The sequence below is a fragment of the Desmodus rotundus genome, chromosome 3 (genome assembly GCF_022682495.2).
Source record: "Desmodus rotundus isolate HL8 chromosome 3, HLdesRot8A.1, whole genome shotgun sequence".
Lineage (NCBI taxonomy): Eukaryota > Metazoa > Chordata > Mammalia > Chiroptera > Phyllostomidae > Desmodus > Desmodus rotundus.
The window spans coordinates 179494471-179516814 of record NC_071389.1 but is presented as its reverse complement, the minus strand read 5'-3'; the positions used below and the strand labels follow the sequence as shown (position 1 = coordinate 179516814).

Genomic DNA, 22344 nt, shown 5'->3' with positions numbered 1-22344 from the left:
CTCAATGGCCATCAATCCCTTAAATACAATTCAGGTTATTTTCCATTATAACATTTCCACATACTTGCTCAAAGCTCATCTATTACTTTTCATTAGGGATTCAGGGGAGGAGGTGAATCTCACACAAATTTAAGAGATCATTCTGAATTCAGTCTTATAGATTGTTTCATAAATTTAATAAAGTACTCCATAAAGCTACACAGTATAGATGTATGGCTAAGTAAACATACAAAACAAAGGTAAAGGAAAGAAAAAACACTAGAGATAGAAAAAAAAGGCAGAACCCTTGGGTTAGGAAAATACTAGAACCTTATTGAAAGTGATTGGACAAATTGAAAAAAAGCCATTATCAATTTTTTTTTTTAATTTGAGGGTTTGAAGTGAAGTGAAGCTTGATTTGTCAACAGGAAGATATGGGCTTTGCACCTCTATTTATATAAATGCTTGCTTTTTCCAACTTAGGTTCTGCCCAGAAGTTGTCGTTTGACTGATGCTCTGACTTTGCTTGAGTGGCTTTTAGAAAAAAAAACAACCTGTGGCCACCTGTTTCTCCACCACAGAGAAACTCAACAAGGCACTTTCACTGATATTTGGTTGGTGAAAATACTAAAAGATACAAGGATTTCAATTTTTGAAAAGATTTTAAATTTATTTTTAGAGAGAGGGGAAGGCAGGGAGAAAGAGAGGGAGAGAAACATCGGTTGGTTGCCTCTTGCACACCCGCAGACGGGGGGACCCCTACCACCCAGGCATGTGCCCTGACTGGGAATTGAGCCAGCAACGTTCTGGTTGGAGGGAGCGTGCCCAATCCACTGGGCCACACCAGTCAGGGTGAGGATTGCAAGTTTCACTGGAATGTTGGATTTTTCACCAAATCTTTGCCTCCCTGAGTTGACAGAACTATAAGGTCAATCCTTCCTCTCTTCCACTGTGCTTCTGATATCCTCCCATCCTACTCTGTAAGGTTCCAGATCTCTCAGGATCTCTTCCCCATACTCCAAATTCCTTTCTCCCATACAGGTTTGTGAATTCCTATTTTCTAGCCTCCTGGTTCACCTGCCCTGATGTCAACCTGTCATTACTCTCCCATCTCCTTATCCCTCTTGTCTGGTGCTCTTGTAGCTTCTTTTCTGTTTCTTCTCCGATTTCTTTCTTCACTGTGTTACAGCTGCTTCAGTACAAAAGGAAGGGGGAAGCTTAGAGGTTACAAGTTGCTTGCGCCTTCTGACCAGGTGTAAAGTATTTGGTTAAACATTCAACTTTTGCCACAGCACCCTGAAGCAGAGGAGGGCGGAGCTTGTGGTTAGCAATATATACTGCTTGATGTTATCAAAAGTAAGGCCCAGAAGTGAGGAGACCAGCTGGGGTTTGCACCTTCCACCTGCAAGTTGAAAGAACACTCAGAGAAAGTGTGCGTGGAACTATATTTAGAAAGCACAGCGCACACTTGAATTTCCAGAACTTGTTCATTCAAGGAGAAGAGTTTTATTCAATCATAGGTGTGAAATATGGAAAAAGTAAGGCTCCGAGCAGGACCAGCTCAATTTTGGGAGGGAAGAGTAAACCTTGTGGGTGGGCAGATAGGTCTGCTATCTCATCAAGGCGCCAGGAAGGCATTTGATCCCCCAAAGGCCTAACTTTTAACCAAATCTTTTAAGTTCAACATTGAAGATTCATTGCTTTGATTCAAGTAATTCTTTCTCATCAAAATATAAGTCCCTGCTCTCTGAGAAGGTTGTCATTTGCATTCACCAGGAAAAGGATAGTATTAATACCTTAAAGAGTAAAAGGTTTTCAAATCTTTTAATGTTTTTGTGGGAGGAACAAGGAAAGAAAACTAGAACTTCAGGGACCTGAAATGGGTCAAGGGTAAAAAAACAAAAAATGAAATGGAGGTGAATAAAATTCTGCCAGTGGGAAGAGAATACACAGGGAAAGAACTAGGACCAAAACCAACCCCTTAGAAACTTTAACTTGGACCATTTTTAGGGGAAAGCTATAAGGGAAAATAAGACTTTATAAGAGTGAGGAAAGAAAGGCTGGAAAGTGAGTTAGAAATGTTGGTTTATATGTCAGAGTAAAACAGGTAGGAACATAAGGACACTGAGAAATGGCAAAATACAGGAATTTGATCATGCATGAGAGAAGTGAAAATAAGGCATGAAACTTCACATTGCAAGACAATTGGTTCTGAAGGAGGCAGAAAAGAAAAAGAATTTTCTGGTGAACTGAGGAAGGGCTACATCTGGGGGAGGGTAAACAAATTTGGAATGCTGGAGTGAAGAAGGATACAATAGAGAACAGTGGAATAGAGAAATTTGAACAATATTGGTATTTAGTTTTCAGAGTGGGATAAAAGCATGAGCTTAGGAGTTCTTTCTAAACACAGAATGGAAAAAGAAATAACCAGACACAACACTTCTCTCATCTGAGAAGGAAATTGGAAAAAAATTATTTTAAAATGTTTAATTTGCAATATACATAATACTGGGATTGAGGTGCTTTCTGGTGGGAATGCTACCTCTCGTTCAATATGTGGTAGGAGGGTCAAGTTCATGAAGATATTCTGACGTGATTCTTGGAAACTCTGTGCCTTTGAGATTTCTCTACAGTGGCTACAATATGCATTTAATACATCTGTCTATATATGAGTACATTTACTTCTAGAGGCTGTGGCGCAGAGACTACATGCTTTGGGGCTTTTTCTAACATCTTCTAAAACCAGTTGTACGAATCCCATTAAGCTAAATTGCTTCTTAACAGCAAGAATCCAATCCTCAATTAGGTAGTTTTCTCAACAATGGGAAAAAAATTCACTCCCTACCAAATGGCATTCTGTTGTATGTAACTGGATGTCTCAAAGTCCCCTAGTTTCTACTTGAATTCCATTGGCTTTTTAAGACGGTCACTGAGTTATTCAGATGGAAGGCCCATTCTACATAGTTTGTCACTTATACTGGGATTTTGTTCTATTATATTGTGGACCACTATCCATTTAATATAGGATATTTTCCCCCTTGTAAAGTAGACATGTTTGTTGTGAATTAGACTGCATCTCTAGGTTTCAAGAAATATGAACAATGCATTTAAATCTTGAGAATCATAGAATTAAAAGAAACCTTAGAACTAGTGTAAATTAAACCTTCTCATGTTAAAGATGGGGAAATTAAACCAGGGCCTAATGAGGAAACATGACTTATCGGAGGCTACCTGGTTACAGCTCGACCCAGGATAAGAGTGTGGGTTGTCTAAATACTGTTTCTTTTACTCTTTTTTATAAACCATTAGGTAAACTTTATGCCTGTGTCTTAAAGTTAAGGTCTGAATGCCTTTCTTAGGCCCCAAATCAGGCTATTCCAGGATCTATTTGCATAATAATCTCTAAGGATTTTGGTTAAGGGGAGAGAATGGAAGAAGGAGGAATAACTCAGATATTCAGTCCAGTGATATGGTTTGACATTAGTTGTGTAATTAACCTGTGGAGGTGGACTAACCCCAATACTACCATAAATGAGTAAGAAAATGAGACTTACTTCCCAGCCCAACTTGCTGATTAGACAACTGCTTAAAAAATTGAATAAGGAATCATGAGTCCAAGTTCTTTATCTGGCCTGCCCCTCTCTCTTTAGCTTCAGCCTCTGAGCTTAGCAGAAGATAACATTTTGGGTCTTTATATATTGTTAGTAGGATTATATAACTCTTGGCTCTGGAGAATTTTTTAGGACTACAACAATTATCATGATGTTTTTCATACAGAGGACTTGTCAGGCAAATATTATGACAATCAGCAAAAATAGTTAAAAAGGACCATAATATTACAGACAAATGGGGAGTTAATCTTGGTAGCTCTTAAGAGGAAAGTTCATGAAGTTCTATAGCTAGCCAAAATAGACAGTAATGATTCCTTCCACCCCAAGATCTAGCTCAGATAGATTCAATAGTAAATATTATTAACCTTAAGTTTCTTTTTCCTGGAAATTGTATGTAGAATGTTTGTATATAATCTACCTGGTCATCATTTACCTATATGTCTATGATATTGGGAAGTAGTAAAACCAAGCAATAATACAGACTTTGTGTTGTGAGTGCCAGAAATGAGATAAATGTTTCTCTGGGTGAAAAATCAGGGAGTAGGGGCAAAAGCGAAATACTGGGTTAGCTGACAATGGTTAGACAAGGAGTTCCCCCTTCCTAGAGCATTCTCTTCCCACCCACATATTTTTTCATTTTTCCACTTCCTTGATGATCACAGACCACTGGGTCTCTGCAAATTCACATTTTCACAGGGAGGAAGTCGGAAGTAGTTGGAGCGCCGGAGTCGCCTTGGGGGCAGACCAGCCATCTGCCGGCAAAGCTCATCTAGAAAAGAAGCAGAGGGTGATGGGATAAGAATGCAGCAAGATCCCGAGGGCTCCTATTTTACGAGAAAGAGAAGACTCCAGTGTGGTGGAGTGAAAATGTTGGAGAGAAGTAGATCTGAGTTAGAATCCCAGCCCTGCCACCTACTAGTTATTTACCACTTACTAGAAAGTTTCTTAACTTTTCTGAACGTCACTATCCTTTCCTGTAAAATAAGTATTAAAATACCTGCCTCAACAGTTTAGTTGTAGTAAAATGAAACAATGTATGCAAAGTACCTAGCACAGGTGGTCAGTCAATGTTACTTTCCTTTATACATCTAGCTCACACGTTTTCTATTCAGTGACTTATTGAATAGCAAAAAAATGAGGTCCAATCACTCTATATATTTAAGTGTTTACCTTGTACAAATAGCTAACTTGACTAAGTCCCTGGAGACACTTGAAAGTGCTTAGAGTCCCAAATACTCATCCTCAATCTCAAGGTGCTTCCCTTGCAGGTGGCTTGCACAGAACCATTGGGGACAAGCAGCAAATTTCCTTCTGCAAAGTTAAGTACAGCTCTTACTCAGCAACTCAGTGCAAGGCAGGCTGCTGAGTCAGAAGCGGCCTGTCTGTGGTGCCCTCTCCAACCACAGCCACCTTTGGGGGCAGGCAATGGGGAAGGTGAGAAGTATTTTTGTTCCCACAATACATGGTCACACAGTTTTGACCCTTTTGTTTTTATAAAGTCTCTCTACCTTCCTCTACCTTGAGAATTTCACAATGAGCAATGTAAAGGGTGCTTTGGAAGTGGTGGATTGTTTATAAGATAGCCGGTTTCTAAATGCTCAGTCTATTTCTAATCGAGTTATGTGTTTTTTCTTGTTTGTTTGTTCTTTCGAGTTACAAACATGGCTGCAGACTAGTAGAATCTGTTACTTGTAATGGCTGACTTGCCCTTTTTACCTGGAACCCCAGTGAATGATCTTCAAAGCAGCCAGAGCTTCAGAAACCTCCATCTATGTCTAGGAGAGTTTGGGAGTTACAGTCTAATTGGAAAAAGATCTGGGACTACTTTTTGTAAGGTTATGTTTCTATATTAAAATGCTGCTTTACTTGGATTACTTATTTGTGGTAACTTGGTGGAGCCCTGGTGGAAGCTAAGTGGGGAGCCAAAAGCCCTCTTCCAAAGCCAGACTTTGGATCCATTAACATTGTGTCCTTATTTAACTCTCTCATAACTGTCCCTTCCCCCATCAAAAACACAGACATCGTCTTACCTTTCATAGCTTCATGTTCTTTACAGACAAGACGGGAGCAGATCTCATTGTTGATGATGTACATGCGCCGTAAACTGCCACAGCCCCAATGTCATGGTTAAGGAAGGAGACAGAAAAAAGTGTTGAGCAGAAGAAATAGCCTAGGCCTAGGATGCCTCTTCAATTCCTGTATTCCCCACTCTTCTTGATCTGAATTTCCTAACTATTTCAGAAAATGGTATTACTCTTCTTAGTGACACTTTGCATAAACTTAGTACTTTCTCTTTCCCACTATTTTCTACCTTCAGACTTGGATCTTTCATTTCAGCCTTTTTTTCTATGAGGTAACACATTCAATGTACCTGTGTTTCTCTCATGACTGTCCTTCCTCCAGCCCTCGCTTTTATTTGCCCTCTAGCACCTGGACTTGTTAGTCAGCCTGTTCTCTGTATACCTCAACCCAGGTTCCAGGTTCTATCTGGTGCCTTCGGGATTAGCTAGGAGTGTTATGCTAAAATCTTCTCCCCTCCATAATGAGTAGCCACTATGGAAGACTGAAATTCCATAGTGGCTACTCATTAAATAACTGCTAACATGGAAACACTATCATGGAAGATGCTCTCTGGGTATTCTGGGGTTCCATACCTGGTAAAGCATAACTGATGAATGCATTGCTTGACTGGCCGATGCACCGAGTAGAGTCTTGTGCAAGCAAATTTCTCATCCCGGCACTCTGAAGGAGCTCAGCACAAAAAAATAGGGAGAGGCATAACAAACAAGAAAAATACAAACAAAGGATAAAAGGGATGGAGGAGGACAGATAAAGTGGGAAAAACATACAAAGTGGTCTCTACAGAGGATAGTGAGTTGGGGCACTTCCTTCCTGGTCACCAAAGTAGAGTAATAGGAAATTTACTAAAATGAAATTTAGGTGCTTCCCTACCTATAAGTAGAAGTGGCTAAAATAGTCTCTGAGGGCTCTTCTAGGTAAAAGTCCTTCTAGGGTTGTCCAGGTGAAATATCAAACCAAAATGCTAATAATCCTATTCTGAAGAGCGAGAGATAGGTAACTATTTTTCTGTTCCAGTAGTTTTCAACCCTAGCTGCACATCGGAATTAGAGTACATTAGAGAAAGCAACTTTAGCCTTATATCTATAGTAATATTGAGTCTTTGCAGCCAGTTCCCAATGCCCTAACCAAATAAAGTCCAAAGGACTGTTTTGGGATCACGCCAACAGTGGTCCAATCTTTTGACCATGACTTTTAGGAGCTCATATCAAAACTCAAGGGCAGAGGTAGAGGAGAAGAATAAAGGATACTAAAAGTATTCTTTGAGAAATATGGGATGTAAACTAGATGATGCACCCTCCAAAGAACAGGAAGGTAAGGAATCCTCAGGAAGAAAAAAAAAGCTTAGAAAAAAGACATGCAAAAGACAATCATACCTGTGATGTTATTTTTATCATTGGCAGAGGCTGGAAGGAAAAAATTTTTTTCAGTTATTATTAGTTCTAGAAGTCACTACTCTGTAACTCTCATGTTACCTCCGTTGAGCCCCATATGGGGCACCCATGTAGATAAGGAAAGAGATGAGTTAATAACTCTTTAGCAACTTCTAAAAGAAAACCCATAACAGTTTATTCTGATTCACACAATTGAAGAGATTTAGAAGTTAGGATGGGAAATATGATTCTATCTTTCTCTCCTAGACAGTTGACAAATGTGTTATATTGAGAGTATCTTTGTGTTGTTGACAATAAACAAATTCAGTAGGGGCTCAGGCAAAGAGCCTTATGCTCAGAAGAGCCTCGTCCTGGAGTTAAAAAGACAAAATTTTTTTGTCCTGTAGAAGCTCTTCTTCAAAAAAGGAATTTTCTTCTCTGTAAATCAGATACACCATCATGTGCACTTTGGTAAAATTTATTCAGTAAAGAATAGCAAGGGCCATAGACATAGCCAAACCTAACCTAGGGGCTGGTTAAGTATGGGCCTAGTTTGTAGAATGGGGAACAAATCAAAGAGCAAGAGGAATCTTGAGGGAATAGACTACCTATGGGAGTTACCTGTAAAAATGTGATTGCGAGGGTTTCTAATAGGATATTACAAGAAGTGGGCTGGGTGGTCTCATCTATCCCGTGGTTTCAGTTGCAAGGTTATGTGCAGAGAATTCTCAAATTTATATTTCTATTCTAGCCCAAATCTCTCTTCTAAGCTCCAAACCTACAAATCCAGCTGCCATGTTATAAAAGAGTTCATGGATTTTTTTAAAGATCCTTCATATCCAACATATCCCAAACTAACTTAATTATTTTTCCCTTTACCAATTCAAATTGTTCTTTTGCGAATGGTACTACCATCCACCCAATAGCCACCATTTACTTAATGGAAATCTGAATATTATCTTAACAGTCTCTTCTTTTTTAAAGATTTTATTTATTTATTTTCAGAGAGAGGGGAAGGGAGAGAGAAAGAGGGGGAGAAAAACAGCGATGTGTGAGAGAAACATTAATCTGTTGCCTCTCACACGAATGGGCCTGCAACCCAGGCATGTGCCCTGACAGGGAATTGAACCAGCAACCTTTCGGTTTACAGGCTGACACTCAATCCACTGAGCCACACCAGCCAGGGCAATCTCTTTTTTTTCTTACAGCTCACATTCAATTCACACTATCTCTACCTTATTTCAGGCCACCATCTTTTATTGGGACTAGTGCAATGTCATCCTTATCAGTTTTCCAATTCATAAACCTGATTGGAAACTTCCTTTGCACACACTATACTCTGGTTTTCATTCCCAACCTATGCCTTTGCCCACATTATTTTCTTCACCGAAAAGCTCTGCTCTTTCCTCTTATATTCACTTGATTCACTTCTACTTGTCTTTCAAGAAGCAGTTTAGTCAAATTGTCCTCTAGAAAAGCCTTGCCTAACCTCCAACATGGAATGTAGTCAAGGAGTCTTTTATATTTGTTCACTTGCTTATTAAACTTGTTCATTTGTTTATCTTGTCTATTTCACTAAAAATGCCTAGTAGAAGAAAACTAGTTTTGTTCACTTTTATATCCCTGGCACCTAAGTAGCAAAACCTGCTAGTTTCTATCTCCTTTACTCATATCCTACCCCTTGTTCCTCATGGTTTTGACCCTAACCATTCAAAAAACTCAGTTTCCCCAATATACCAAGCTCTGTTTTGCTTTCACGTGTTTGAACAGCTATTACCTTTGGTTGGAATGCACATCCCCTCCATGATTGCCTGGCTTGTTCCAGTTCTTCTTTCAAAATTCAGTTCGCCCATTACTTCTAGAAAGTTTTTCTTTATCTCCCCATATATTTCTTTGTTTATCTGTCTTGCCTTTACTAGTCTTAGAAACTATGAAAGATCACATGTTGGGGTTTTGTATATCAAACACTTAGCACAGTGCCTGCTTGTTAGGGGGTCAAAAATGTAATTAATTTAAATTAAACTGTTGGAAGGAAGTCTACAGAAACTGTAACCCTGTCTATTTAGGATCCTTCACAAGCTGTACTGCCTTCCATAAAGGACTCTGGGGAAGGCCCAGAATGGCCCCGGTGGCCCTGGGATCCCAGCTTTGAACTCACCCAGGTCATCTGTGGAAAGCACGATATCAGCCAGAACTGAAAAGGCACAAAACAGCAGGTGTAAGGAGGGCTTTGAATTGTCAAGGGGGAAGGCAGAATAAAAAAAAGAATGGAGATATTAGGGCAAGGCCAAGGCTATGACTGGCTTTGTGTATTATATCCAATGAGGTAATTGAAGTAATTGTGAATATTTTTTGCAGAATATTTGTTTTATTGACACTATACTAATTTTTTGGAGCTACTATCATTCATGCCTTATTTTAGCTATTAATCCACTTTGTTTCCTCCTTTTAGAAGACTAGGGACCCCTCTTCCTTTTACTCCTCTCACTCAGCAACATGCCCACCATCTCTCTATGCCTTTCCCATAGATAAAAATATAGGATTAATTCGAGTGCTAGAATAAATATTGTGAATATTGAGAATCATGCCATTTTCAAAGAACTGTAGTAAAACTTACCTGTTTCATCTGTAGGGGGTTCATTTACCAGATCTGTAAAGATACAACACAGAGAATAAAAAAGTGCAGGTAGAAAAGGTAGAAAGGGAATCAGATAAGGGATGATGATCTAAGGAGGCAAGAAAGATTGAGGCAAAAGAATGTGGATTGTGGAGGCAAATATAAAGGACTCACAGAAGGAAATGGAGAAGAGAAAAGTATTGGACATGTTTATGGCATTGCTGGCATCTGAGATAAACAATCAGCTCTGCATGGTTCAGAGTGCCCACCAACCCCTCTTCTTCTAGTCTTCATTATTCTTTGTATAGACATCATCATCAATCCTCCTATCCCCAGTATGAAAGCAAAGAAAGGGATGCTTACTAGGATCTTCTGTGAATGTTTCTTGAGTCACTTGAGTCACTTCTACTAAATAAAAAAAAATCAGAAAACATTTCTGAGCACTCTCCTTATCCCTCCCACCCTTGCACTCCCAGTAAGTGAAATTGTCTAGCACGGTGGCCAACACAAATTATCCCACAATTATTTTTCTTTGTTTGTTTCCCAGCCCAAGTCCTTTCCCCTATAACTCAAACAAATGTCATACTTTCCTACTTCCATGAATATACCCATGCAGTCCTTGGCATAGAATAACTTTTTTTCCTTTGTCTTTTTAGAGGAATGAATAAACTAAAATACATGCCCATCAGATAATCTTCCACAGGCACCCCTTTCTCAGGTAGGTTAGTCTCTCTCAGACTTTGGTTAAGCATCAGATGGCAGGAAAAACTTACATTATTTTATTGTCCTAACAGATGATACTATATTTGGCTAATCTGAGTTAACTATGTGCCAGGCACTGTTAAATCCCTGTTTTTACAGCTGATAAAAGTGAGTACCAGAAGAATAAATAATTTACCCAAGATCATAGAACTTGTTAATAAGTACAATGGATTGATGACCTTTTGCTATGCTTACTCAAAATGAAAATTATCTTTACCTAAGACATGGATTTTGATATTTATAATTTTGATGTAATTGGATATCAGTCTGATGATATGCTCATATACAAGAGTGTTCATAAAAGGTGATATTGGTAATGTTATGATGCTCAGTGAGAAGCAGGGTGAAGAGAGGGGAGGGAAAATGCATGTGTTAGTAGACAACGCCTTGCAATTAATTGATCTTGGAAAGCAAAGGCAGGAGGAGAAGGAGTAAAAATGGTTCAGGACTTAAGGTGGAATATATTGAGATAAACTAAGAAAAATGGTATCTAAAACTATAAATAATAGCACTTCCTAGAGCAACTTCATTTGAATTAAAAAAGCAAAATGACAAATCAATGTTAACACTGAAATAGCAAATATGGATTTCTGGCCAAGATGGCGGTGTAGGTAGATACGCTTTGCTTCCTTATGCAACCAAAAGAAGGATAACAACCAGTTTAAAAACAAAAAACAATAAAAACTGCCAGCAAATTGCACTGTATGGAAGTCCAACAACCAAGGATTTAAAGAAGAAACATTTATCCAGACTGGTAGGAGGGACGGAGATGGGCAGCTGAGGCAGAGAGGACACAGGGCCAGGCAACGGTTGGCAGACTGGGCAGGCAAGGCAGTGGTTGGCGGACCAGGCATGTCCCACATTCATGTGCCAATAAACAAGGAGGAACAATTGAGGATCGAGACACTATGCAACCCAGGGTTCCAGCACAGGGAAATAAAGCCTCAAAACCTCTGGCTGTAAAAGTCCCTTGGGCTGGGGGTTGCAGTGGTGGGAGAAACTGCCTGTCTCACCGGAGAATCCATTGGAGGGGCCCACAGGGTGTTAGAATGTACACAAGCCCAGCTACCTGGGAATAAGCACCAGGGCAGCTCCTGAAAGGGCACAATTTGCTTGTAGGAACAAGGGAAGTGACTGAAAGCAGGGCAAGAGCCCAGCAAACAACATTGTGTTCTCTCTGACCCCTCCCCAACATACAGTTCCACAATGCAGCGACTTGGGTTATTCCAACCTGGCAAATCCTAAGGCTCCACCCCTTACAACAAAACAGGTGCACAGAGACAAAGAAATGTGGCCCAAATGAAAGAACAGACCAAAACTCCAGAAGAAGAACTAAATGATGAGGAGATAGCCCACCTATCAGATGCAGAGTTCAAAACACTGGTAATCAGGATGCTCACAGAAATGATTGTGTTGGGGTGCAAAATAAAGGAAGAAGTGAAGGCTATACAAAATGAAATAAAGAAAAATGTACAGGGCACCAACAGTGAAGGGAAGGAAGCTGGGATTCAAATCAACAATTTGGTGCAGAAGGAAGAAATAAACATTCAATCAGAACTGAATGAAAAAACAAGAATTCAAAAAAATGAGGAGAGGCTTAGGAACCTCTGGGACAACTTTAAACATTGCAACATCTAAATCATAGGGGTGGCTACAAGAGAAGAGGAAGCGCAAGAAATTGTAAACTTATTTGAAAAAATAATGAAAGAAAACCTTCCCAATCTGGCGAAAGAACTAGACATACAAGTCTAGGAAGCTTAGAGAATCCCAAACAAGATGCATTCAAAGAAGAACACAACAAGACACATAATAATTAAATTACCCAAGATTAAAGATAAGGAGAAAATCTTAAAAGCAGCAAGAGAAAAGAAGAGTGTTACCTACAAAGGAGTTCCCATAAGACTATCAGTTGATTTCTCAAAAGAAACATTACAGGTAAGAAGGGGCTGGAAAGAAGTATTCAAAGTCATGAAAGGCAAGGACCTACATCCAAGATTACTCTACCCAGCAAAGCTATTTAGAATGGGAGGGCAGATAAAGTGTTTCCCAGTTAAGGTCAAGTTAAAGGAGTGCATCATCACAAAGCCCTTATATGAAACGTTAAAGGGACTATCTAAGAAAAAGGAGATGATCAAAACTGTGAACAGTAAAATGACAACAAACTCACAACTATCAACAATATCAACTGAACCTAAAAATCAACACCAAACACAAACTGAGCAAACAACTAGAACAAGAACAGAATCACAGAAATGGAGATCACATGGAGGGTTATCAGTGGGGAGTGGGAGGGGGAAAATGGGGGAAAAGATACAGGGAATAAGAAGCACAAATGGTAGGTATAAAATAGACAGGGGGAGGTTAAGAACAGTATAGGAAATGTAGAAGCCAAAGAACTTATATGTATTACCCATGGACATGAACTAAGGGCAGGGAGAGGGGTGATGTTGGAGGAAATGAGGGTACCAGGCAGAGGGGGAAAAAGGGGAGAAAAAAATAAATGGAACAACGGTTTTAGCATAATCAATAAAATATACTTAACAAAAACAAATAGCAAATATCCCATCTACAGTGATCCTTCACTGTGGAAAACTTATAGTCATAATCTGTCTTACCCACTAGAGGTCAGCAAATTCACATAGTTTGGTTTGACCTTTTTTTAACCTCAGTCTGTCAGATTTAAATTTGATGAGAGTAGCATTTTAATAAAGCAAGTCAGAGTTATTGATCATTGTAGTAGAGGTAAAACACAAATAAAACGTTATGAAGAAATTTGCCTCCCTCACCCCCCTTCCCTGCTAACTGCTTACCTCATCCTTTTTAAAAGAAATTCCAGACAGAAAAATCATTTGATCTGACAATAGAGCATTTTTGTCTTTAACACTCAGTATAAACTTGCTTTATTCAGGATAACTTTTGATGAAAGGAATCCAGGTCTCTTTCAATCCCACGGGATAGTTAAAAAACCACTGACCTGAATTATTCCAGAGACTAAGAGGGGAGTGGAGCCTCTCGGGATGTAGTCCAGTCTGGCCCTGGTTGCTTTTTCTCTAGCCACATTCCAGTCCAGCCGCTCACAGAAACAGCGGGGGAGGGCAAGGGGGTTGAGTGTGTGTCCCAGCTGTCTCAGGGTTTCAGGACCCAGTACGGCTTTTCTGCATGTCTTTCAGCTTACCCACCTTCCCCATATTCCTCATTTACCCACCTTTTCCATGAGCTACCACTATATAAATAACTTATCTAGAACTTATGTCCTCTGAAAAGGAAACTTAAGGAGACATTTTCATCTTATTTTATAATATTTCTCATAGAGAAGCGTCACAAAGTCATAAAGTAGGACGGGACCTTATCCAGCCCAGAGAAATGAATTCAGATTTTTGGTTTTGCTGGTGCTGAAATCTAATGACCTAGGTTCAGAAATTTAGGGATTCAGACCTATTCACTCACAGCAGAGAAAAAACGTTTTTATTTCTATATTTTTGTCTTCTGTTCCAGAACGCACATGACATAAAAAATTATATCATGCCCCAGGGCCTACATAAAACTGAAACAAGTTTAAAGATAATACTTTACTCTTGCGATGGACTTGCGTGTACTCTATTTTTATTTTAGTCTATTCTAATTCTTTTAAAAAATACCAGTTGTGATCCACTAAGTTGATTTTATGACCTATTAATGGATTACATACTATTGTGCTCACAAGGATTGGGAAAAGTAAGAGATAAATTATAATTACTGTATTTTGCCATATATAATGCACAATCTTTCCCCAAATTTTGAAGAAAAAATTAGGGTGTGCTCTATACATGGGTATAATAATGGGCATAGTAATTCCCATGTATAGTGTGCACAAAATCATGGGTGTGCGTTATACACGGGGCACATTATACATGCCAACATACAATATGTTGAGTGTCTGGAGGCAGAGTAGAGATGTTGATTGGACTCTCCTTGATTAAGTTGAAGGAAGCAATCCTTTGGAAGCAGAGACTCTATGGTTCTGTCCAGTTGCGCCACAATTTCACAGTAGTATTAAGATGACTTCTCATCCTGACTTTGCATTTTAGTTTCTCCACTGTTACATGGATAGGCAAATGCTTTCTGTTAGGATTAGTGGGCATTTTTGGAGCAAGATAAGAGATGTTGTATAGAGGAAAGCAGAAGCAAGAGATGGGCATAGAGGAGGTCTTAGGAAACATACTTCAGTAGATTAAAAAAAAAAGACAAGAAGGTTATATAAATGGGATAATAGGATTGTGGAGACCAGTGAATTAGATCCTGTCTCCCACACCTTGGCAAATATCTCTGTTTGTATTACTGCCCAGTCATTTATATAACACTGATAAGCCCGGGTCGAAGGGTTCACCTACCTTCTCCTTGACCACTGACCCCTAGAGGTGTCCAGTCTGTACCAAAGGAAGGAGAAAAGAGATGGGAGTGATTCCAGCTCTATACCCCCAAAAGCTTTTATGAGATAAACCAGAAAATGATGGGGCAATGGTTGTTCTTTATCTTTTTGTGTTTTATTTTTATGTGGTTCAATAAAAAATCACTCTGGTAATGAGTGCTTCACACAAACATGGAAAAACTCCAGAAAGACAACGAATTCCTGAGAACAACCCCTGCTCTGTTGTGCCCTGGCTCAGCATGGCTGCTTGCTCTCATTGCCACCGGAAGGAATGGGGTCCTGTTCCACAGAGAGGGCCCGCAGAGAGGGCTTTCTCATGTGGCCTGTCCTGTCCCCACGGCCATCCCACTAGCTCCACTACTGAGCAAGGCAAAAAGATTGCTTTTTCACAGTCTCTATCTGGCAGAATAAGAGAATCAAATAGAGTAGGACTTTTTTTTGAAATCCAACCTTCATTTTCTATAGCTGATCTTCTAACTAGTTCCTGTGAAATCTGTGAAGATCATTTTCCTTTTGTGTATAGATTTGGCACATCTTTTTGGTGTGCACGTGAATATATGTCTGTGTACACTGGTGCCAGTGTTTGTTACACCTTACTGTTTTTCTACAGGATTTAAACTTGGTCTAGTTTCTTATCAGGTGGTCTCTATACATTTGTGCATGCATTTGTGTTATTGGCTTCTGTTTCCTTTGGTGTTCGTTTACTTGGGTATTTGTGTGTGTGACCCTCTTTCGGTTAAAATGCGTTTGTGAGTATCTTCATTTCACTTTAGTTTCATAACTCTCAGGATATCTTTTCCCAAGTCTGAGGTCATCTCTTGCCATATCTCTGCCCTTTTTTTCTTTAACGCAAAATCTATTCCTTTCTTCCCTTTCACAGCAATTCTGGAACTCAAGAGCAAACATCTCTCTCCCAGATCCCCTCAACCTCTTTTCATTCCACTTTCTAACACACGCCTCCAGACACATGTATAGCTGAGGAGCTAGCATTTCTTGGAGAAAAGAATAAAGGTAGGGACTCACCTGAGGGAATGATGAGTATGGTGAGAAACAGCAGCACCTTGGGTCCCAAGAGCAGCATATCTAATGGGGTGGTGGGAAGAGTAAACGCTGCAACGCTCAGAGACACATCAGCATTTTAGTTCCAGGAAAGGATGTCTGTGGCCCCTGTCTCTTTGTCTTCCCAGGAGCTTTCCTGGTCCCCCATATGATTCAAACTGTTTCTGTCTCATCTTTCACCCAACATTTAGTTCTCAATTTAAATCCCATTCTTTGATCACTTACCATTCTCTTTCCCATTACTCTTTTCTACCAAGTCAGAAGAAATTTTACGTTGAAAATGGTCCATGTTTGCCCTTACCCTGTGGTCTTGTTCACCCCTAGGGTCTGATCTTCTCTTTTGATATCTGTGACTTGTATATATCATCTGCTTATCTCCGTGTCTTCTTTCATTTGAATTTCATGGATAATTGGGGCATCTGTTCAATTTTAAGTTCAGTGACATTCCCCATTGCCCCCCTCCAACCCTTCAATGCATACACACATGCACACACATGCACACACACAAATACACACACTCTGTTTATTCAGAGTTTTATACAATCAAACAACTCACTGTCTATGGTCCTCTGCTCTTTCCACCGAGTCCTTTGGCTGCTGACTGTGTCTCTCCCCTTCTCACGCTATTCCTACTTTGGCTGGAGAATAAGATGAACAGGGCCACTCCCTGGGAAAGACTTCAAAATTGGCCTCCTGAAACAATGAGATGAGGGAGAGTGAGAGAGAGAGAGCAAGAGAGAGAGAGAACGAGAGAGCAAGAGAGAGCCAGGCTACAGGAGTGCAATGAGGCTGAAATGAGAAGGGGGATGGGACTTTGCAGTCACTCACACCCTCATTCCAAAGGTTATGACCACATTGGTGAGAGATACTGCTGCTCCTTAGAAGGGTTGGCCCAAGTTCGTGTATGCCTTTCTTCCATGAGTTTATTTTCCCTCTCGTAATCTGGCCACCCCCCTTCCCTGGGGTTTCTTCTTACCTAATTGGTTCTATCTCATCCTTGGAATGTTTTACTGCACATTACCAGAATCTGTTCCTATCTATGACGATCTTCCCTCTTTGAATCATTTTTGCATCCTCCTTTCTCACTTCGTTCTTTTTGGACATTCCTCTATTCAACACCAACAGATTTCTTTGTATCCCTGTATTTATCTTCTTTCTTTGCCTCTTTCTTGACCCATACATTCATATTCTTGTTTTTCTCTTCCCCTAGAAATCCCATTTATTCCCACATCCAAGCAAAAACAGACATCATACGAGTCTGTCCAAGAAGAGGGCTGGCTGTCTTAGAGTTGGAAAAAGTTGAGGAACACAGTACCCTCTATATCATTTTGAAATGTGGAAGAGCTCTGTGAGAGGAGGTGCCAGCTGTATTCTGTCTTTTGGCTTTGTTTAAGTTTATGCTGAGAATCTTGGTTTCTGGAGTCTTAAGTACAAAAATGCCAACAGAAGCCCACGGAAAACTGAGAGCCAAGTTTGTGTTTATTTGCTAGACTTACTTTCCATCAGTACTTTTCCTCTTTCTTCTTTCCTCCATCAGTACAATAATATGTAGACGACACTTTCTCAGATCCAGGAGTTTTAAAGACTTTGTATTTGTTCTTATTCATAGAAACTCCATGGTTGGATCATTAAAGTATCTCCACTGTGCCCCTAGCATTGTGGCTCAGTTGGTTGAGCATCATTCTGTACAGTGAAAAGTCTCCTGGTGTGATTCCTAGTCAGGGCACATGCCTGGGGTGTGGATTTGGTCCCCTAGTCAGGGCACCTACATGAGGCAACTGATCAATGTTTCTCTCTCATATTGATGTTTCTCTCGCTCTTTCTTTTTTCCTTCCCCTCTCTCTAAATATAAATCAAATCTTTTAAAAAATAAAATAAAATCCGCTTTGAAGAGAAGCAACTTGAATTATAGAAACTCATATATGAGGAGTGGTTAACCTTATGTGCACTTGAAGTGTGTAAGTGTCAAGGTGTCCGTTCAGTCCTGTGGCCTATGTTGTGTATCTCCCTGATGAGCTGACTTAGAGAAGAGTACAGATGGACACAGAGAGCAGACAGTTTTAGTTGATTACAGACCAGAAGAAAGGAAGGTAAATGATGAAGGAAGGAGGGACTGAAGGGAGGTAGGGAGGAAAGACAAAAGCTAACCTTTAGCTGTTTTTTTTTTAGCTGTTTAGTGGAAGGAAAAGAGAAACATGGACATAATGAGATGTAAGTGAGTAGCACCTCTGGTTCCTTTGAGGGAGATGTTAGTGTTCCATTTTTGAGATACATGGATTCTGCAGAGTCCCTAGAACAAATGAGTACAAACCCAGCTCTTTACTGATCTGCTTGGCCCAGAACTTGCACTTCTTCCATCTGCTCTGCAGTGAGAGTACAGAGGCTGGAAAACAGATGTGACTGTAGTCTGGGGAGAGTCAGGGAAAGAAAAGGCAGGGTTGGGGGTGGGGGAAAAAACAAAAAAGCAGATGCAAAGCAGACCTAAGCAGGACATATAATAAAGAGCCTAGAGCAACAATCATGTTTTCCATGAAGCTCAGACAGATGGAGAAACTGAACTACGGCCAATCATTTGGCAGGGACAGCAATGACCTCAATGTGCTGGCCTGGCTAGAGACTGTGGTGCAGGAAAGCCTCCCCAGGCAGTGGGAGGGGGTGCTCTCCTGGGGTCCTGGGAGGGAGTCTGAAGTTAGGGCAGTGAAAATGGAACAGAATGTTTACGGCCAGGCAGAGAGAGAAGGCAGGCAGGGAGCGAAGGAAAGGAGAGGAAGCAAGGCAAGAACTGGTGGAAGAGCAGAAACCACCATCTATCCCTGGGCTTCAGAGGCATGCAGGAATGCAGTTTGTTTCAAAGTGCTTTGGTTATGTTTTTTTTCCTTCATGGCAGTTATGGCAGCTCCCATTTGTTTTAGAGCCCAGGCTCGGATCCCTAGGTTTGGGGAACCTCAGATTTACTTTGCCCAAGGTGATTTGGTCAAATTCTGTTCTATTACATTATCAGTTTATTATTGAGTCACTTGAAGTCAGAGTCAGCATCGTTGGTCAAAAATGAGCGACTGTCAACCACACATGTGAACCTATAATTTTCGGAGGTGCTCGCTGACATAGGCGAAGAGCTCCCTGGGCAGCAGAACTCCCCTTAGAGTCAGACCAGGCCTCTCCTGGGTAAAGAGCATATTCTCCAGCAACAGAAAAGTCCTCCATGGAAATGACGGGCAGGTGCAGAACTGCCTTTAATAAAGGAAACCTAATGTTTGAGTTCCCTAAGAAAATTTTAGTTTTCAAAAAAGGTCTCCAAGCAATGGAAGATGGGTAAAGGGCAAGGGAAGAGGAGGGAGACATAGATACAAGACAGCACACTGGATTTATTCATCTGTTTATTGGCCTGAGAAGAATACACCCATTAGCTGAAGGCCTCTGGGCAAATGTACAGAAATGTTATTACTACGTCCAATCCAACTAAATTAAACCCAGGGCCTAAACACACACAAACAAATTTCCATAAAAGGAAGGAAAGGAGGGAGGAGGGTTATATGAGGTGGGGGTGGGGGGAGGGAAGGGAGAGCAAGCAGTGTGTGTAGAGGAATGAAGCAATAAAGTTGAGACAGCCAAACCTAAAAGATGGACTCAGCACAGGAGTTAGGAGGCAGCCAACGTATGTCCTCAGAAAACTTGGGCCAGGGAGAACTCCCTGCTTCTTAGTACTCCATACCTGTGGTAACACACTGTTCTTCATGCCTCCGTACATCACACTTCCTGTTTCTTTCTTTCTGTGATCTCCTTTTCCCAAGTCTAGTAACTAAATGCTTATTCGTATATGAAAGCCCAGCTTAGATGCTGCCTCTTCCCTTTGCTTCTTGGCCCCTTTGCTTCTGAAGAATTAACCATCCCCTCTGTTGAGCAACCTTTTTGTTTTTAATAATTGTGTCATCGCCTTTTTTACATTCTTTTGCATATTTATATTTTGGGTTAGACTGAGAGTTCTTTGATAGCAGAGACTAAAGTTTACTTACCTGTACCTAACAACTCAAAATGTTGCCATTTGAATTGAATTGAGATGAAGACTTGAAATAGTAATTTCCTATTTCTGGGTAGAAACATTTGATATCTGAGTCAAATGCAAAGAAGCAGAGGATAAAGTTCTAAAGAAGAAAGCAGTTTGAGAGCACAGCAAGTGGAACAACTAGACACTGCATTGAAGTGATAGGAGGGGAACAGAACAAAAGGAAATAGGGAGAGCAAGTGAGCAACAGTTATCCCAGAAACAAAGGAAATTTAGCATGAAGGCTGTCATTAAAATCAGTGCATGTAAGACGTATGTAACTTAATGTCTACAGTAGTTGGAGCTCTTGTCTCATTCTGCTTTGTGTACATTTTCTGGTGGTGCTAGTTGTCTTGCATTGTCACACCCACATTCCCTTGACCATGAAAACATAAAATGCTTGATCCAAGTTCAGGATTCTGCTCAGGTTCCTGAAACAGAACCCGCAACAAAAGTTTGGAATAAATGACAAAACTGGCTACAAACAACCAAAATAGGGCAAATACTAGAAATTCATTAACAGGCAGGAAATCTCCATCTTCCCTTTCTACAAACACAAAAAAACCCAAACAAACAAAAACAGAGAAAGCCTGGAATTTGCAAATATGGAAAAAACCCAGGAAAGTCTATAGTTCCATATGTATTAACAAATGTATATAATTATTCAGTTTATTACAATTGTATGATTAATATATATTTATAGTTTTTATATATTATATGTACTGGGCGGCCTGCAAGGTGGCCGCCAATGATCCTTACCTCCTATTCTCTACGCCCTTGTGCAATCCTCACCCCCTGAGCATGGGCGAATTTAGGGACTACTAGCAAATAGAATGCAGCTAAGACAACGGGACTCTGGTTTCTAGTTCTGGGCTTCTCTCCTGATCTTTTGCTTGCTTGTTTGCTCTGAACAAAGCCAGCTGCCACAGTGCGAACTACTCTATAGAAATGCCCATGTGGCAAGAAGGAATGTCTCTAGTCAACAGCCAGCAACCTAAGGCCTGCCAAAAGCCATGTGAGTGAACTTGGAAGTGGATATTCTCTGTTGGAGCTTGAGAAGAAGACTGGGGGGCTGGGTGAAAAAGGTCTGAAGGGATTAAGCAAAAAGAAACAAAATTAAAAAGTACAATATACAGATGATATATTATAGAATTGTATACCTGAAACCTATATAATTTTATTAACCAATGTCACCCCAGTAAATTCAATAAAAAAAGAAGAAGACTGCAGCCCCAGCCAACACCTTGACTATACAGCCTTGTGAGATGCCCTGAGCCAGAGGTACACAGCTAAACTGTCCTTGGATTCCTAATCAACGGAAACTTTGGGAACATAAATATTTGCTGTCTTAAGCTGCTAAATAGATAACTAATATGTCTTATAACTGCAATTCTACACATAAATATTTCTTATCTATTACATAAATATGTGTATTTGTAACTATATAGTTGTTATAATGATACAAGTATTAATATAAAAGATTTTAAATTAGCTGTTATTGTATGTTAGCTATAATATATTAGTCAATTATAATTAATATTTATGGAACACTTACAATATGCTAGGCCCTGTACTAAAAAGTATAATTATGCTCCTTTTGAAATTAGTACATTCAGAAGAAAGCAGAGAGGAAAGGAAAAAGAGATTAAAGAAGTCTATCTATGAATCTTAATTCACTGTGATTCTCATGTGAATCATAATTAACTATGAATCAAATGTTTTACTAATTTAGTACTACAACTTACTTGAAATGTAGAAAATCTGATGAGAGACTACAGAACTAAATAATTAGAAAATTTAGTTTGTAAGAAAGAATCAAAGGAATTTAAGTTATTTTGCCTGGAAAAGAAAACCTGAAGGAAAAATTTAATAGATTTCTAATGTACATTATTTTGAAGATGTTGGTAACTTTATATTTACTGTTTCCACAAAAATTAGGAAAGAATAAAAATAAATTTAATAAAGGACGGCATAGGGAATATAGTCAATATTAGTAATGGTGTCAGATGGATGTGAGATTTATTGGGATGATCACTTAGTAAGTTACATAATATCTAATCACTGGGGTGTGCATCTGAAACTAATATAATATTGTATGTCAATTGTAATTGAAAAAGAAAAAGTGACTTAAAAATAAAATAAAATAAATTTATTTTGAAGCTTAGTTTAAAAACATTTTATTGATTGATTTTAGAGAGAGAGACAGTAACATCAATCTGTTGTTCCACACGCTTGTTGTTTGTGATGGGAGATTGAACCCGCGATCTTGGTGTATTGGCATATCTAACTAACCCCACTACCTGGCCAGGGCTCACTCTAGCCTTTCTATTACAGGCATTTGGTTTATAGCAGAAATAAACCACACAACATTTTGCCTTTATATTGCTCACATTTTCTAAGGAAAGTTACAGAAA

At 39.7% G+C, this 22344-nt stretch overlaps 2 protein-coding genes across 10 annotated transcripts in view; one reads left to right on the top strand and one right to left on the bottom strand.

Moving 5' to 3' along the window:
• The window catches only part of RIMKLB (ribosomal modification protein rimK like family member B), a 112969-nt gene that overhangs the window by 31091 nt on the left and 59534 nt on the right, over positions 1-22344 (top strand). The gene's annotated exons all lie outside the window — the stretch shown is intronic.
• On the bottom strand, positions 1652-16741 carry MFAP5 (microfibril associated protein 5). Of its 8 annotated transcripts, XM_045186917.3 has the most exons (11): positions 16717-16741; positions 16445-16581; positions 15853-15912; positions 14792-14827; positions 10023-10067; positions 9660-9692; positions 9201-9236; positions 7046-7075; positions 6245-6341; positions 5621-5694; positions 1653-4359 (listed from the first exon to the last, which is right to left on the bottom strand). In XM_045186917.3, the coding sequence occupies exons 3-11, from the start codon at positions 15908-15910 to the stop codon at positions 4247-4249; spliced, it is 522 nt and encodes a 173-aa protein (XP_045042852.1). In that variant the 5' UTR covers positions 15911-15912; positions 16445-16581; positions 16717-16741; the 3' UTR covers positions 1653-4246. The 8 variants fall into 8 exon arrangements, with proteins under 8 accessions (XP_024435034.1, XP_024435036.1, XP_045042855.1 ...); XM_024579266.3 differs by lacking the exon at positions 16717-16741 and having other exon boundaries at positions 1652-4359; positions 6245-6332; positions 16445-16661; XM_024579262.4 differs by lacking the exon at positions 16717-16741 and having other exon boundaries at positions 16445-16661.